The sequence below is a fragment of the Cebus imitator genome, unplaced genomic scaffold, assembly GCF_001604975.1.
Source record: "Cebus imitator isolate Cc_AM_T3 unplaced genomic scaffold, Cebus_imitator-1.0 Scaffold314, whole genome shotgun sequence".
Lineage (NCBI taxonomy): Eukaryota > Metazoa > Chordata > Mammalia > Primates > Cebidae > Cebus > Cebus imitator.
This window is the reverse complement of record NW_016107629.1, coordinates 1,073,956-1,092,436: the sequence shown is the minus strand read 5'-3', so window position 1 is coordinate 1,092,436 and position 18,481 is coordinate 1,073,956. Positions and strand designations below refer to the sequence as shown.

The window sequence follows — 18,481 nt, the reverse complement described above, 5'->3', positions numbered from 1 at the left end:
CAGCATGCCATTGAACACAGAGAAGGGAAGGATGAACTGCACCAGGAATAGATAAAGTTGCCATAGAATAGGCAATATTTAAATCATGTCTCAAGCACAGAACCATGCCCTGCCTACCAAGATATACTAAGCCATGGACCAAGCATAAAAACCTGGATGTATGGAAATGCCGGATATGTTGGAGTATGAAAATGCTTATCTGTGACTAGAGCACAGAGTGTCTGAAGGCTATGCAGGAATTGCTGAAGCTGAAAAAGATAGGTTTAGGCTCAGCAGTAAATGACCTCTTATGAAATTTTAGTTAATCCACAAGCTAAGAGGACACACTGAAAATTGTAAATAGAAAATGTGGGGCTGGGTGTGATGGCTCATGCCTGTAATCGCCATGCTTTGGGAGGACTGCTTGAGGCCAGGAGTTCAAGACCAGCAACTTATTTTTATTTCTACAAAAACTAAAAATAAATAAATGAAAAAATTAATTAGGCATGGCGCCACATGCCTCTAGTAATTAGTCCTAGCTACTTAGGAGGCTAATGTGGGAGGATGGCCTAAGCCCAGGAATTCAAGTTTGCAGTGAGCCATAATTGCACCACTGCACTCCAGCCTGGGTGACAGAGGGAGACCCTGTCTCCAAAAAAAGAAGATAAAATTTGGATTGTACAAAATTTGCTTTCAATAGACCAATCTGGAGTTTGAAGAGCATAGAAAATGGAAGTACAAATGCAAGTTCTGGCTATGCTTTAATGCAGGAAAATAGTGAAGAGGGACTGCATTTTAAAATGGAGGTAGTGATAAAAGTGATCTTATTTGAAATAGAATTGAGATATATAATCAGCAAGATTTAGCAATTGATGGAGATTTGGTTAGAAGAAATAAGATCTCTTGTACAACATGGTGACTATAGTTAATAAGAATGTGCTCTACACTTAAAAATTGTTAAGAGAGTGGATTCTTAAGTGCTTTCACCACAAAAATGATAATTATGTGAGGTGATGCATACATTAAATAAGGTTGATTCAATCATTGCCTAATGTATACATATTTCACATTATGCTGCACAGCATAGATGTATACAATTTTTTGTCAATCAAAAATAATATGAACAAAATCAGTCGATGGAGAGAGACAAATGAGGGAAATTGAGGTGTCAGCATGAAATTTTGTAAGAGTTTTAGCTTGAGTCCAAGTAGAAACTGAATGGATTAATTGGGATGGTGACACGGAAGAGCAGGAGGTTCAACGTGAAACACTTGGATTTTATTTTGGATGTAAAGGCTTTGTGGCCTTCCAATAGGTAGATATGAGCATGTTGAGGTGTTGCTGTTTAATAGGTGGATGGAAACCTGCATCTGGAGTTTAGGGGAGATACACAGATTTAGGATTCCTTAATGGAGCAGGGGTTGGTAAAATCTTAGGAGAAATGAAGTCCACCAGGGAGGGCTTCAGTCAGAAAAAAAGAACCAAAATAAAATACCAGTAACTCACTGACCAGAGCCACTGATTCAAATTCAAGAGGACAAAGAGAAATGTATGCATTAGAGTCAATATGACTGATGTGGTATTGAATTAGTCATAAAGAAAGAGATACAGGACAACAGAAAATGAAAATTCCCTACTCTTTGCCTAGTACTGTGCCAAGCTTAGAAAGAAAGATCAGATAAAATTATTAATAGAAATATAAACTGCATACAATTACATCTATTTTAGACTGTATACTAATGCTGTTGGCCTTAGTAGCAATATTGCTATTGTTATTAATGCTTTTGTTGCCAGTAATTTTTTTCAACTGTTAACATTTACCAAGTGCTACCTTGGTATTGTGTCTCTGCCTTCAAGGCAAACTCAATCTACTTTAGCTCCTGTTGAGGTCAAGCTGAGTGCTAATAGGAGAAAGGTTACCTCCTCTCCTCCAAATACTTGCTTTCTGGTTAGGGTTGTTTCTGAATCCTCTGCACTTATCTAATATCAAGCGTTAGTTGTAGTAAGGATCATACCCTGTCTATCTTTGATGCTGTATATGTTTATATTCTCCTAGAAGCAGTTATCAAGTGAGATTAGAAGTCCAAGAGTTGTTAGAAAAAACACCTGTGAAACACAAAGGTTGAGGGGTAAATCAGAAACAGCAAAGACAGCCTTCAGACTGTGATGGAGGTCTGCCCAGTGTGTGAGAGGAAGAAAGAAGGTGGGCTGGATGGGAAAAACTTCAGCCTCGGTGAGGTAGTCTAGTAGGGGTAGTGGGATTGCATAGGAAGCATGGCTCTAAGAAAGATTTGGTCAGGCTCATGGGGAATCTTTAAACCAAAATTGCCAATTGGAGGTGTCCCACGTTTCAGAAGATTAGGCTCACCTTAGAACCCCTACTATGCTTCGTCATTGGCTAGGAGCAGCCTGTAGGAAGTGTGGCCTCAGCATGGGTTCAGTAGTGGATCCAGAGGAGCAGCAGCCGGGACCATCTGTCTGTAAACATCCCTGCAGTGGGAGATTTGAGTGACATGTTTCATTGCCATCACAGATTCCCTCAGTGACTCAGTGACACTTCTTTCCAAGGGTTCTCCTAGCATATGTTGTCCAAACCAGTCAAATAAAGCTCAGCCTCTGCAACCTTGTACCATTATTAATCATTTCGCTTGTGTCTACCCAGTTAGATTATAAACCTTTCTTCAAACATTGGTGTCTAGTACCATGCCCTTGACTTAGAAAGCATTTAAATAAATACACTCATTATAATTACAATTATTTTAATTTCAGTATTTGAATTTATCTGAGAGCAGGCTGGGTGTGGTGGCTCACACCTGTAATCCCGGCATGTCTGGAAGGCAAGGCGGGTGGATCACCTGAGGTCAGGAGTCCGAGACCAGCCTGGTCAGCATGGTGAAACCCCGTCTCTACTAAAAATAAACAAAATAGCCTAGTGTGGTGACATGTGCCTATAGTCCCATCTACTTGGGAGGCTTAGGCAGGAAAATCACTTGAATCTGGGAGGAGGAGGTTGCAGTGAGCCGAGATAGTGCCACTGCACTCCAGCCTGGGTGACAGACTTCATCTTCAAAAAAAAAAAAAAAATTATCTGAGAGCAGTAAACAATTGGAGTGTTCACTCAGGAAGTTGGTGGGGAAGTTAAGAGAGAACATGGTTTGGATGAGGGGTTCCATAGATATCACAGTGAGCTCTCAGGAAAGGAGACTAGAGTGTGTGAATTAGACATACTCTTGGAGGAAAGCAGACACCTAGGCATATGCATTTGATGACATGAAGTCCAAAGTACGTGGACAGAATACAGTATCCAGAGAACATGCTGGAAAGAGCTAGTCAGGACCAATTACTGGCCAGAGGGAGTCCAGCAAGATGTGATGGACTTTGACATCAGTATCTGATCACAGCAGCTGTCTGTTTTTGATAACTACCTTCTCTACCCACAGTGACATTTTCATAGACCGTGACATACCTTCTTAACCTTGGTTCATTGGACTCCGGGAGAGATGCCTTATCTCAACCTAAACCTCCCTGAAACTTGGAATTGAGGTTTGGAAAATTGTATCAGTTTAACTGTTTCCTTGGGCTGAGCTGACAAATTCAAAGATAAGCTTCTTGAAGACAGTTGGGGAAATCATGTATGCTCAGAATCAGGAGCACTGGCTGGCAGAAAGGCATGCACAGAGAAACTGACATAAGAGACAGTGAGACTTCAGGGAAAGAGGGAGAATGACGTGGTGACAGCTGTTGCTTGGACTCCTGAAGACTTCCCATTCATAGGCCTAATCCCCAAGCTCCCTGCCCTTCAATTCTGAGGAAACTAATTGTAGAATAAACTTACTATTTTGGTTAACATAATTCAAGTGGGTTTCTTGTAGTAGCAGCCAACTGATATTGCTGAGAAACTGTTTTGGCAGAAATGCTCAGGACAGAAATTGGAAATTCAGCAACATGAAATGTGCTGAGATGCAGGTAAGCAAGAGGTCAGCATTAGAAAGCCACTGGGAAAAGTGGCCCCAACAAATCAGTTTTTGGTTAAAGACCCTGGTAACTGAAAAGAGTTATCTAGTTATAGGATAGATCCTTCATCATAGGAACAAGCCAGAAGTTGTTTACTAGAAGTCAGGCAAAAGGTCAATAGCAGACAAGGGTATTCCGATCTATTGAAGCTGAGAGTTTTTTGAAAATGGGATTCCTTTATGCATTCAATAAGAATTATTGGATATCTACTACCTTCTAGGAAGTTTAACATGTCTAGCCTAAGTTTGTGTTCAGTGTACCATGGGGTGGGGCCTGCCTGGGGATGGTGACCAGTAGAAGCTGTACTGGAGAAGAGGAGGCTGAGAGGGCAGCCATTACGTGCAGAGCCAGTCAGCTCATGAAGTGGAGTGGATGATGCATTGTTAGAATTTGGAACATTCTGTGGTAAGGCAGACCCAGAAGAAGCCGAATCTGAAAACCCAGAAAGCATCATCATAGTAATTTCTTTCAAGGTACAGTGAAGAGGAGGTGGGACATGAGAAAAAGTTATTCAGAAAGAGAGATAAGGTATCAAAAAACAGTTCATCTTCTTGTAAGATTCTCCAAATACTCATGAAAAATAATTCTTGTGTATCCTTTGGCTGGATGAGCTGTTTCATCACACATCTGCTCTACTTCACCAACGCCAGAGTAAAATTCAAGAGAAATTTGGAAGTTCTTATCTCTCTCAGTTCAATCCAGTCTAACAAAATAGGCAGGACTAGTCTCTTTTGATTTACAACGTCTTCTGATTTAACATTGAACCCCGGCCTACTTGGAAAGAGAAGTATAGTAAGAAGAAAGGAAAAGGAGGGAGAAAGAAGGATGGAAATGAAGAGATGTCTCATAATTCTGTTGTTCACACTAGGGTAAAAGTAGGTCAAATACCTAATCTCCTGTAACCTCCTTCTCAACCTCACACTTTCTATTTTGAATAACTTATAATCATAGATATTACTTTTCATAGAGACCCCAAAAGCATTTCTCCAGGGAATGTCAGGGACTCCCTGTGTAGCGTGTTAATTAAGCTTAACAAGAGGTAATAAAAGCAAACCTCACAATGACAACTTAGTAGACACACTATTGGCTCCAGTTTCTTTTTCTCTTAATCTTATTTCTCATGCTATTGTTCATAGCATTAAATGGAGTCAGAAATTTCTGCTTGGTTTCTGACTTGCCCTAAAAGAAACACATTATTTAACCTCCGTAAATCTCCATTTCTTCATCTATAAAATGGAATAATAATACTGGCTGTAATACTTTGCTGGGTGATTTTGAGGACTGTGTATAAAAATCACTACCAATGGCACAAATACCAATGCAAGGCCAGGTCCTTTAATAAGTCAGCAGAGTAGAGCAAAGCATCTGTAACACAACCTTGTCCCTCTTGCCAGCACTTGGTCAATTCACTTGTGTTCCAAGTCTTGGTGTTCTTTACTTGTAAAAAGGGTAGGATGCTATTCCTAGTTTCATATGGTTTTAATGAAGATCAAAATAACATTTATACTAAAGTATAAGTAATATATTAATTATGACAATTCCTAGTAATGTCTCAGAACAGGAGGTTCTCAAGGTCAAATGTGCAGATTTATTTTTCTTATTAATTAAAGTATTAATATGATTTTAAATTAGTATGTGTGTATCAAATGCTTTAAAAATATTTGCGTGGAGAATCTGTTGTGACTTCTCTAGCAGAGTCAAATTTAAACAAAACACAGTCACTTAAAGTAATAAAGCATGGAATTTAATTACACACCAAAAATAAATGAGTATTTCCTTTAATATTTTTGTATATTTTATTTTTTAAGACTTTCAGAAAACAAAACTGTCTATTTTTATTCATAATTTTTCAGTATGGTACTTTCTGGAATTGAGAAAAATATGGTTTACATACATAGGGACAAGTGTGTAATCAAAGGACCTAGATAATCAATTATGGCTCTGTTTTACATTGAGATTATCAGCATTCAAAAGAGCTCCATTTTAAAATTTAAAAATAAAAATGTTTTATATTTGTACTGGTTAAATTCTAATACTCCTTAATCTTTGATTTTCTTTCAAGATAATAGTTGGAGAGACTGCTGTCTTTTGCCTACAACTAGCCACAAGGGATTTTGAAAACCAGGAAAAAACTATTCTAACTGGAGACTGTTGTTATATAAACCCACTGGTGCGCCGAACTGTCCGATTTCTTGGTATGTGTTCATTAAATTACTTTTATTATTTCTGAAAGTGTTTGTGCATAAGCTAACCCTTAAAATGACTCACATTTTAACTGTATGCAAATATTAGGTTATTTTTTTTTGAAATGTTTTAGTTTACTTTTAAAAATAAACAATACACACTGCTTGGGTGACAGGTTTATCAAAATCCCAGACATTACCACTAAAGAACATGCATGTAACCAAACACCTGTTTCCCTAAGATCTGCTTATATAAAATAATAAATTAAAAATTAAAAAAAATAATTACAGACTACTTTCTCTTTAATATTGCAAGATCCCACATTAGGATGGCATTTCCACATTCCTTTAAGGAAGAAAGAACACCACATTTGGATGGTTCAGATTCTTTAAGAACCAAAGATTACATGACTACTGTGTTTATGAAAATCTTTGAGCAATACTTAGTGGGAGGGTAGTGATAATCCAGGTAGGTTGTTGAACATCATGAAGGACAAGAAAAATAGCTTGGTAAGTAGAACAAATGTAACACTCCATGCACTATTTCTAAGTTGATTTTTATATAACTAAAAACATATTGAGGATTTTATTAGAGGACAAGATTCACTAATAATTTAACTTTCAATCTCAAATACTAGCAATAATCAGTATATGCATGACTGAATTATTGAAAATCATTTTAATTCAATAGGAACTTAGCCTAGACACATTTTTTAACTGACTCAATAAAATTTAATATAAATGTTTCCTGGATTTATCAGATAAAATAAGCATATCTGTATATACTAAATGCCATTTAAGATAAATTTTTATTAGTATTAAGAGATACATTAAAGATAATGTAACTCTTCAACATATTTCTCATATTGAAGGGATCAAGATGAAGACTTTGAAGATAGCATGCATATATCACCTAATCTATCTGTAAACCCATTAAAGACTAGCCAAATGCCATCAGGCTTTTAGATCTCTCTGAAGACGAAAGGTCTTCATATCCAAGACTGTTCTTTTTACTGACATCAAGTTATGTATCTCCAAAGCCCTCATTTATCCTATTGAAAGGACAACTTTTATATGAAACCTTAAAAGTTATTTTTTCACATCTGTCAATACTGTGTTCTTGGCTAATTTCTTCTTGTATAAGCAATACACAACCATATGCTCACAATTAAAAGTATTTAGAGAAATTGATGCTTTCCTAAATACTGTTAAGCAAATTACATTGTGCCTATTGAAGTAAAATATTTTTCTTCATTTGCACACATATTTCTAAAGAATATTTGGTTCCAAGTACAGTATGCTTTTAACTCTCTACATGCTTCTTCTAATATGATCTTATAAAATATGAAAGCCTTATTTGTTTCTTGTTCACTTATGATTTGGATGTTTCTAGCTATAATAAAGTGGAAGCATGGAAGCGAAGCATTACTGTGTAATAGCACATCACTCTTTATAGTGACTTTATTCTTTAGGTCAGTGGAATAGATACACTCGTAAGATCCCAGTTTAATAATTATCTTTGTAGTCAACTACAGTATTAGCCTTGGGCCTGATGGACTGATGTTTTAATTTGAAAACTAATTTGGGGACTTTAAAGTGTCAAGATACATTGCCACATTCTTATCAAATATTTCAATCTATTATAAACAGGAAAACCCATTACACCAAACAGCCTACATTTCAAAGGCATACAAATGAAGAAGACTTGTAATTTAGGTTCCCGTGCTTGGCCATGAGATTTTGGAAGGAGAGCTTTTATTGAGCTCAGTTCTTTTTAATTTCTCTGTCTCTCTCAAATTTCTGATTTTGATTACCTTTACTTTGTATGACTCATAGAATGCTGGTGAGATGTTCAGAAAGGGCTTCTTATTGTTTTCTTTTAGAATTTTTAGATTAAGAGAGAACTAATATCTTTGTTTCTTTTCCATTTGTACACACATAGAGTTTTGCCGTGTGGGGGTTTTTGTGTGTCAACCTTTTGCAAACATATATAATATTTTAAAAGAACAGCCATGCATCTAATACTGGCAAATTATTTGATCCGGTATAAATTTTATAGTGATATACTATACAACAGTCAATAATGATGAAAAGGCTTGGGACACAAACAATCCAGAAATATATGACCAAAAAGAAAAACATCTAATATTGTAGCATAAGTATATGACATTTTAATAAATCAATACTTTTAGAAGTATTACTTTGGGATAGTTTTAAAAGGTCCTATTGGATTTTATTCTCCAAATTATAAAAGGATGAATTTCTTTTCATCATTACCACATCCTTGAAAATTGTAGCTGTATGTTTAATTGAAATTAATGCCAAAAAATTATTTTGCCTGTACAACAGAAAATTAAGTTTTAACAATAATGACCGATGACGTTAAATTTAGAAAATGTTTTTGGTATTCAAGTAAATTGGCAACTTCCTTACAAAAGGAGGAAAAATATCTATGCACTCAGTTTTATATCTTCAGATAACCAAAGCAAATAAATTTGAAGACTGTAAAGGTAATTAATAACCTATAATTTGGATTGTCTTGTTACTAAATAGTCCAAATTGGATCAATTGAAAACCAGTCCATAAAAGATAAGGTGGAACTAAATTACTAGCTGTTCTGTGACTTTAAAAAATTTATTTCTGAAGGCATTGTAGAGATTACTCTGAAAGCATTCTGCCTTACTTAAGATTTTCCACATTTAATTGAAAACTTATGGCACAGGATTTACTGCTAATTGGTACCTCCAGCAGCATTAACATCAGTCTCAGAGTAAGAGGCATAACCAAAGAGAGACAACTGCTTTGCTTTCTGTTAGTGAGATAAAAAATATTTTCAAAAATAGGGAAAAAATAAAATTGCTAATGTTAGTAGAACATGATAGACTCTACCCTTTCAAGGAACACATGGACTCTATGAAACAATTGCATTACCCAGGGTCTGAGAATAAATGTTCTTATTTTTTCTTATGTCCTATAAACCTGCCATGCACAAAACCCAGTAGACAGCTCAATATGTTAAATAATTTACCACTTCCACCACTCCCAGAAAGCCAGGGAAAGAAATGGAGAGGAATGAAATGAAAGGAACTATGTGTATGGAATATTTTATAGTTTCTAAAATATTTTCATTTTGGTTTATTATAAACTGAGATTCACACACACACACACACACACACACACACACACACACACACACAAAGTTAAAATTATTTGTTTTCTTCCCCAGGAATTTATACATTTGGACTGTTTGCTACAGATATCTTTGTAAATGCTGGACAAGTCGTCACAGGAAATCTGGCCCCACATTTCCTTGCCCTGTGTAAGCCCAATTATACAGCACTTGGATGTCAGCAGTATACACAGTTCATCAGTGGGGAAGAGGCCTGTACCGGCAACCCAGATCTCATCATGAGAGCAAGAAAAACCTTTCCATCCAAAGAAGCAGCTCTCAGCGTCTATGCAGCTATGTATCTGACTGTAAGTAATGATTATAAATTTGTTGTCTTAGTCTGTATTACTGTTAATTCTTCCAATCTAGAAATTATTTTTCCCTGCCATAATGAAAGTCACTTAAAACACATTAATTTCTTTCTATAAGCCATTTAATCTATTTTTAATAATAGCTATTTGTACTCTGAACAAAATTAAGTCAGTTGACTCTCATGAGATTGTGTGGGTAGTTGGTTGTATTGAAAAATATAGCCATTAACATTTCTATTTGAGAATATGTTTGTCTTTATAGTAAACAGGACTTAGTGGAAACAAATTTGTTCTGTAGCATTCCCCATGAACTTGTAATAGCACAATTAAGAGAACTGCTTAGGCCTCTTAGCTCCCTACCCAAGCTCTCATAGTCCCTGCTGGGGGTGAAAGGGGTACTCATGTTTTCTAGAAACCACTATTGTTACTGGCAACTATATCATCACCATATCTCAATTAGTGTTTAACGTTTTCTCATAGAACTAACCAAAGTGTCCTTAGAAATCTATATATTTTTTCTTTAGTTTTGAGTATTGTCCATTATCTTAGTGGTAAGAGCCAGGCCCCAATGCAGCTATCCTAGGACCTTTAGATGGGAGTGGTGAGTACATTACCTCTATACAGAAGGACAAAGAATTACAGCCTTGACAGGCAGCTCTTGTCCCCAGCAATGGTACCATCAGCCTCTCCCTCTTCACAAGAACGTGCCTTGCAGCTCAGGAGGTAGACTCCAAAAGTGTTCTCTGTAGGCTTTTCCACAGACTCCAGTAAGATCAGATAATTTTTTTTTTAGACAGAGTCTCTCTCTGTAGCCCAAGTCAGAGTGCAGTGGCACTGTCTCGGCTCACTGTAACCTCTGCCTTCCAGGTTCAAGCAATTCTCCTGCTTTAGCCTCTCGAGAGGCTGAGACTACAGGTGTGTGTCACCAAACCCAGCTAATATTTGTATTTTTAGTAGAGATGGGGTTTCACCATGTTGAAACCAGGCTGGTCTCAAACTCTGACCTCAAGTGATCTGCCCGCCTCAACCTCTCAAAGTGTTGGCATTATAGGCATGAGCCGCCACACCTGGACAGGTCAGAGAATTTGTTATCATTCCCAGTGGTGCCCAATCTACTTTCCTCCAATTTCAGCTCATTAACAAGAGATCTATAAAGTCGCCAGGACCAGTTTGAAGCCAAATTTGATTATTTCTAATGACTTGGAAAAACTTGGAATTATTCTTTTACCCTTAGGGAACTATTTTATAATGGAAATGTTTTCAATACAATCATGTTATTTCTAAAAGCAGAGAGAATATATGGAATACCCTGTGACATCTCTACTTGAGATTGCAAATAAAGATTACTAAATAGAAGGACAATTTAGGAAGGGAAATAACAGGTTACTCATAACATTTACAATGGCAGGATAATTTTAGAGTGTGCATTTTAATTTTTTTTTTTAGATGAGGTTTTTTTTGCTCTTGTTTCCCAGACTGGAGTGCAATGGCATGACTTCAGCTCACTGCAACCTCCACCTCCCAGGTTTAAGTGATTCTTCTGCCTCAGCCTCCCAAGTAGCAGGGATTACAAGAATGCACCACTATGCCTGGCTAATTTATATTTTCTTTAGACACGGTGTTTTCACCATGTTGGTTCAGGCTGGTATCAAACTCCTGACTTCAGGTGATCCACCTGCCTCGGCCTCCCAAAATGCTGGGATTGCAGGTGTGAGCCACCACCCCTGGCCGCATTTTAACATTTTTAAAGTTTGTAAGCCAAGTTAATTCTATCCCTCACTGCCTGAACATTTTTTAAATTCCATCCAGAAGCTTTTTATGGAGTCAAGGATTCTTTCCTTAATCCGATCCTATCGATTTTCCCTTCCACTGCTTCCCAACTTTTCTAAAGTTTGTCTGTTACAACTTTCTTCTTGCCATCTCACTGTGCCCCGGAACTCTGTTCTTTCAATTTCCCCTGTTTTCTTTAATCCATCTTCACATTCTAAGGTACCTCTAGGCCTGATATGAAGTATGCTAACCCATGCATATTCTTTCCTATTAAAGAAATTGCTTGACTACATGTTTCAGCTTTACTAGACTATGAAGCACTCAGCCTTAAAGCGGGGATTGAAACTTGAGTGAAACAGAAGTCACAAAATACTTTTCACTCATTGCCATCACATCTAAATTTGATGTTTATATTTGTATCTGGGTATAAATTGCAAATATATCTATGTATACATACATGACCAAGCCAATGACAGGAGACAAATTCCAGAATACTCTCTGACCCCAAATACTGTTATACAAATATTTTAATACTAATGGACATTAGACTCAGACAAGGTGTGGTGGCTCATGCCTGTAATACTGGTACTCTGGGAGACCAAAAGGCAGAAAGATCATTTTGGAGTTTGAGACCAGCCTGGGTAACCTAGGACACCCTAACTCTGCAGAAAAAAAGAGAAGGGGAAAAAGATCCTCAGCCAGTGTGGCGCTGCATGCCTGTGGTTCTAGCTACATGAGAGGCCGAGGCAGGAGAATCTCTTGAGTACAGGAGTTTGAGGTGACAGTGACCTGTGATCGCTCAACTACACTTCAGCCTGGGTGACAGAGCGAGACCCTGTCTCTAAAAAAATAAATAAATACTGTAATCCCAGCACTTTGGGAGGCCGAGGCGGGTGGATCACGAGGTCAAGAGATCGAGACCATCCTGGTCAACACGGTGAAACCCCGTCTCTACTAAAAACTAAAAAACTACAAAAAATTAGCTGGGCATGGTGGCACGTGCCTGTAATCCCAGTGACTCAGGAGGCTGAGGCAGGAGAATTGCCTGAACCCAGGAGGCGGAGGTTGCGGTGAGCCGAGATCGCGCCATTGCACTCCAGCCTGGGTAACAAGAGTGAAACTCCGTCTCAAAAAAAGACAAAAAACAAACAGAAAAAAAAAAACAAAAAAAACTGTAAGTATATAACATGAGTTTATATTACAATGCTTTTATAATTCATTTTTCTTATGGCTTATGTTTGCTACATTTATGTGAGTGGTTGGGCAAAGCATAAACATCATGCAAAGTTTAATCAGCAGTGTTTTTTTTAAGCTAGGAAAGTGTTTGTTAGTGGTTTCATCAGCTTCTTGTCGTTGAAAAAGAATGCTCGTAGCTTGTGAATCTCTGTGTTCTTGTTCAACGGACTGGATCTCCTTTTTCTGTATCTTCCCACTGACCCTTCATCCACATGTGCAGTAAAAGATTAGTGTCAGAACCTTTACTTTATCCCAAATTATCAAACAACTCTATTATCCTGTTCTAGGAATCCCAGACTCCTTTACTCCCTGACAAGAAAAACACTAATCCAACACAGAAATGACTTGAAAAGAGCCTTCAGGGTTATCTAATAATGACTAACATTTACGTAGTGCTTACTCTGTGCCAGCCCCTGTTCTACAAATGTTATAACAACAACCTCATTCTGTAAATAACAGTAACCTCACAACCACCCCATGATGGCATTATTACTATTGCTTCCATCCTGTACTCTCAAGTCCTCAGGTCCCAGAGAGTTAACATTGATTACACCACTCAGACTGGATACCTTTCTGCAAGAGTATTTCAAAATGGAGCACTGAGTCTTTTTGTGCAAGTTTTGGTGACTTGCACACTCAGTTCTCAGTCATCACTTACCCCTAATTTCATCCCTTGTTCATTCATCCAATAGTATTGTTTTATTGCATTTTAGGTTTTGGGGTACATGTGAAGAACATGCAAGATTGTTGCATAGGTACACACACGGCAGTGTGATTTGCTGCCTTCCTCCCCTTCACCTATATCTGATCCAATAGTATTTTTACATGCATCTTCACTGGCTTTACATGCATCTGCACTGGCACATGCATAAATAAGTGCAAGCTAAGTTGTACGTTTATTTGATGGCCTCCCCATTTTAAACAGAGTGAGCCATGCAGTAGACTCACAGACAGAAGATGTGAGTGGCTTTCCTGGGTGCTGAGCATTGATTAAATAAGCCATCCTTCTCAGGACAGTTCATCTCTTCACATTTCACTTAAAATACATAGAAAGTGAAAGTGTTGGATTTGTTTTTACTTCAGGATTCATTTAGCCTCTCTTTCTATAATCCCACCCTTTTACTGCAATACCTAGAATAGCTTTTTGCACAGTAAAAATACATAATAATTATTTGTTTGAATCAGTATTTAAAAATTCCTTTTAACGTATCCTTGATAAATTTACAATGTATAGAAAGGAGTTTTAGACCCCTTGAAACAGCTTATAGAACTTAGGGGCTTGTTGAAACACACATGGCCAGACCCCACCCCCAGAGCTCTTGAGTCAGTAGGGGTGGGACCTGAGAATGTACATTTCTGTCAAGTTCCCAGATAGATGATACTCTTGGTTCAGGGATCACATTTGAGGGTTACTGTGTGTAGCACTCTCCAAATAGATGCATATCTTTCCCAGTTGAAAAGTGAGTTGATAAGCTCATCCCACCCAGTGGTTGGAATGGTAGCTTCATGTGTTTCTTATCCTTTTGTGTCTACATTTTAACAGCGGTCTCCTAAAGACTGCAGATCTTAAAGGATCAGATCCAATTCTTGACCTCATATCCTTTCATCTAAGCTGCCTTTGTCCCTCCACTTCTCTTAAACTGTCCTCTCCTCAGAGTTTTAGGGCTTCCTAGTTGCCACATACCCCCAATCATAACCACAGCTAGTAACATATAGGCTACTTTATTCTTTATTTTATTCTTCTGTAACTGGATTTTAATAATAGCACCTACCTCACAGGATTGCTTTGAAGATTAAATTGGCCAGTATTTGGAAAGCACTTAGAAGGGTGCCTAAAACCTAGGCCCTATTTATGTAAACAGTGTAAATGAGCCTTTATTATATGTTAAATGTTTCCCAAATTTTCCTCTCAGGACATCACCTTCATGATTTACATCATAGCTGCATACCAACTCAGCTATCATTCATTTTTTTCTTAAAATCAATTTACCAACAAATTATTATAAAAGAATACTATTATTACCACAAATGGAAAATCAGTATCACTTGATAAATAGAAGGGAACCATAAAATAAATACAAAAAAGCCTACATTGTTTTAAAAATTCTAGCCAGGTATTGCTTTCTGCAAAAGACCTTGAGACTAACACCTGCTTTCTCTCTTTCTAAAATGGGGAAATTAGCAAGTCCCAGCTTCCGTAACAAATAAAACCCCATGTTTCACTGGATTCACACATCAGAGTTTAAAGCTTAGATGTGTCCCATGACTGTACTTCTGTGGATTAATTTCGCTTTTTGGATATTATTTCACACATCTCTGAAGGGTTCAAAACACATCCCAAATACTATCACACTGATTACATAACTTCTATTTTGCTGCATTACATGTGAAATGGTTTTCTTGTACCAATTTCAAATCAATGATGCTTGGATATCTTTGAGTCACCAACAGTTAGACAGGAGAGGAATTTCTAATTGCGTACTTATAAATGAAAACACAAAGCTATTTGGAGTTTGACATTTGATGAAAATCTACAGTGATTTTGTTTTCCTAGTAAAACTTCAGTGTTTTGTCATCAAGGACTGCACCTAACAAAGCTGGCCTATGCATAACGAAGGTTGAGGTATGAGAACAAAGTTACGTGCACATCCTGGAGACATTTATGATTCACACCTGCATTCTTGTAGGTTGCCTTTCATCAGAAGAATGGGGCTTTTTACTCATTACCAAAGAAGGTAACTGATAAAAAAGAAAAAAAAAAAAAAGGCTAGAAATTGATACCAAGAGGAACTATCAAAACCATACAAATACATGGAAGAGACTTAGACGAGTCATTAGGAAGGGACAGACAGTGTGTAGGCCCAGCCTGTTAGGCAGGGTAAGATTCAAGGAGCTTCGTAATGTTCAACACTNAAAAAAAAAAAAATAATAAATAAATAAATAAATAAATAAAAATTTAAAACACAGTGCATGTTAGATTTTGCTGTGTAACCAATGTTTGCCAGTGGTGGTTCTATAATAATATACTTGGCCCTTTTATTCTGGCAAAATAGTGTTTCAAAGGCATTGCTACAGGAGAAAGTCTTATTGTTTATGCACTAGAAAAATCTTAACATATTGTCTTGGTCCAGTCTACTGGCCACTGGCATGCATTTGTTTTAGAAACTTCTCAGTTATAAATCATATGTTCTGTCATAAAAACTGGGAAATATTAATGATAGTAATTATTATAGCAAACATTTGTTGAAACTTTACTATGTGCCAGGCACCAATTGCTTTACTTTTACTAACTTATTTAATACTTTTCTAATTCCCTTGTATTTTTTAAGTTATTTACCATAATTATTGATTTAATAATTGATTATTTGTGATGATTTATTGAATCCTCATTTTCTTAAAGTATGTGATATTATTTTATCCATTTTATATAAATGAGGAGACTCAAAAAGTGAAGTACCTTTCTTGGATCCACAGAACCACAAATTTTTTGGTGGCTGTTTTTCTGAATGTTCCAGAGAAGGAAATATTATATTATTTTAGCCTTAGTGTGTGCATCTGCAGGTGAATTCTTTCCTGCAGAATCTCAGCATCCAGTAAAGTGTAAAGCCAAAGGTGCAGATGGTAGATTCATTTAGAGCAAAATCCCTTAATAGACACTCCAACGCTGGGAAATCTTCTACCATTACACGTTGGTTCAGACTACAAGCTAGGATTCCTCCTTGTAATTACATTGATGAGTACCTCTGTCTTTTTAACAATAGAATCTGTTCCCTGCTGTTTCTCTCTCTCTTTCCCCACCCCTCTGTGTGTGTGTGTGTGAGTGTGGGTGGCTGCCATGGCAACTCTGAATATAACTCCTGCTGCAAATGTAAGCCTTAGAGTCAGGCTTTGCTGTTATATTTGAGCTTACATACAAATATATTTCTTCCCACTTTCAATAGAGACACCTTGGGACAACTTTATAATAGAAATTCTGGGGTGTTCAAACTAATGCAATCTCATGAAATGCTTGCCAGTAAATAGTAGAAAACAGCCATATATCCAATATCCTCTGTGGAAATGGTCTTATGACTGTATTTAGTTAAAGGCATATTTATTTAATTTGGTGTTGGTGTTATAAACATACATAAATGCATAAATAAAAGTCAATGAGCCCTGTTATGGAGTATGTAAATAAGAACTGAGAAATATGTTTTTGATGCTTCTTTATGTGGATTAGGAAATAAAATTAAAGAATTTGAACTCTCCCTTAGCATCTGACTTTAATTAAGGCTTTGGGGATAAGTTGATCATGGAGCTTAATTTTGCTTTACTGAGAACTTTCAGGAATTAAAAAAGCCCTATTTCTATTTTTGGAAGTACTGAAAAAAATCATTAGGGTTATTTAACCCTCAGTCATTGATATTTATAATTCAGTGTTCAGTGACATTAGAATATTTATATTTGTCTTTGTGCTATTACTTTTCATATAAGTGGGTAAAGGCTTTTCAATTGAAAGCAAATGAACTTCAAGGTTGAGAATGAAAAATTATGTATGATGAATTTCCAGTTAACCTCATAAATTGTCTAAACAGACAGACATGAAATGACCTCCTTGGGTCACTTCCAATTCTGACCTTAGGATTTTTGAAAATGTCAAGGAAAAAAGGGTCTGTTACATTTATTGGCCTCTGTTTCTATTAAGTGTTGCTGCATCCTAAACCACACTGGACCATCAAACAGCAACAATCTGTTACTCTCAGGATACACGGGGTTGAGTTGCAGTTTTCCTGCTAGTCAAGCCTTGCTTCTCTAATGGGACACATTCAGCTAATCAGAGATCTGGGGTTTGGGCTCAGCTGAGACAGTGCAAATAGCTGGGCTTCTCTCCTCAAGAGGGCTTTCTCTCAAGGGTCATCTTCCCTTATGACATCTCAGAGCCACCTTCCAATCAAGTAATGACCCAAGCTGCAGGGTATCTTGAGACTTAGATTCCTAAGCTTGTTACACATCTCTGTCACTGTATTTTATTGTTGAGAGAAATCACAAAGCCAGCCCAGATTGTTGGGGTTAGAGAAATAGATTTTACCTAGAGATGGGAGGTATACCAAAGTCAGATTGTAGTGAGGAGTATATATACTGGGATGGGAAGAATTTGTGGCATTAAACAATTGACCCCAGTCTTTTCCCAGAATACTGGTGGAAACTCTAAAATATCATTCCCTCTTTCCCCCTCCTCATTGGTGGCCAGTCGTTGGCATTATCCAACTCTCTCTTCCCACACAGCCACATTTTATAATAAGCTCACAAAGTCCCATGCACAACAGCCACTGCCACTGCTTACAGGCTGCTGAGACAAGGGTTAAATAAACACAATCCACGGGTGTCTGTTTTCCCCACTCTGCTTTTGAGACTTATTATCTAATTCTGTATAGGTGGGTGACCCAGCCCTCATTTGGAGGTATAAGGATTCACGGAGTGAATGTCAGTATACCTGTAGCAGGTGATTTCATGAGACTGGCCAGGGATTGTGTTTGGAAGAGAAACAATAGGGTGAGCAAAATGAAAAGCTCCAGGCTGCCATCGTATACTTGTTTTCACTGGCAAATGAGCTCTAACTGCATCAAAAGTGTTTCCTTAAAGCTCCCTGCTTAGGAATAATGTACTGCTGAAATGTATAGGGTCCCTGTGCTCTAAATTTCAAACGAGCAAATTTGATGAAGTGTCTACTGTATAATACATCAAAAATATTTACTGAGCATGCACTCATAATGTGACTGCTGTACTATTACTGTGACTGCTGGTGCCATGACCACTATTATTAGTCGATTGATGTTTCG

The 18,481-nt window shown here is 37.3% G+C and overlaps 1 protein-coding gene across 2 annotated transcripts in view; it reads left to right on the top strand.

Moving 5' to 3' along the window:
- The window catches only part of PLPPR5 (phospholipid phosphatase related 5), a 117,280-nt gene that overhangs the window by 41,338 nt on the left and 57,461 nt on the right, over positions 1-18,481 (top strand). For both annotated transcript variants that reach the window (XM_017503753.2, XM_017503754.2), the window contains exons 2-3: positions 6,056-6,188; positions 9,403-9,653. In XM_017503753.2, coding sequence (XP_017359242.1) covers positions 6,056-6,188; positions 9,403-9,653 — 384 coding nt within the window. The remainder of the gene's footprint in view (positions 1-6,055; positions 6,189-9,402; positions 9,654-18,481) is intronic.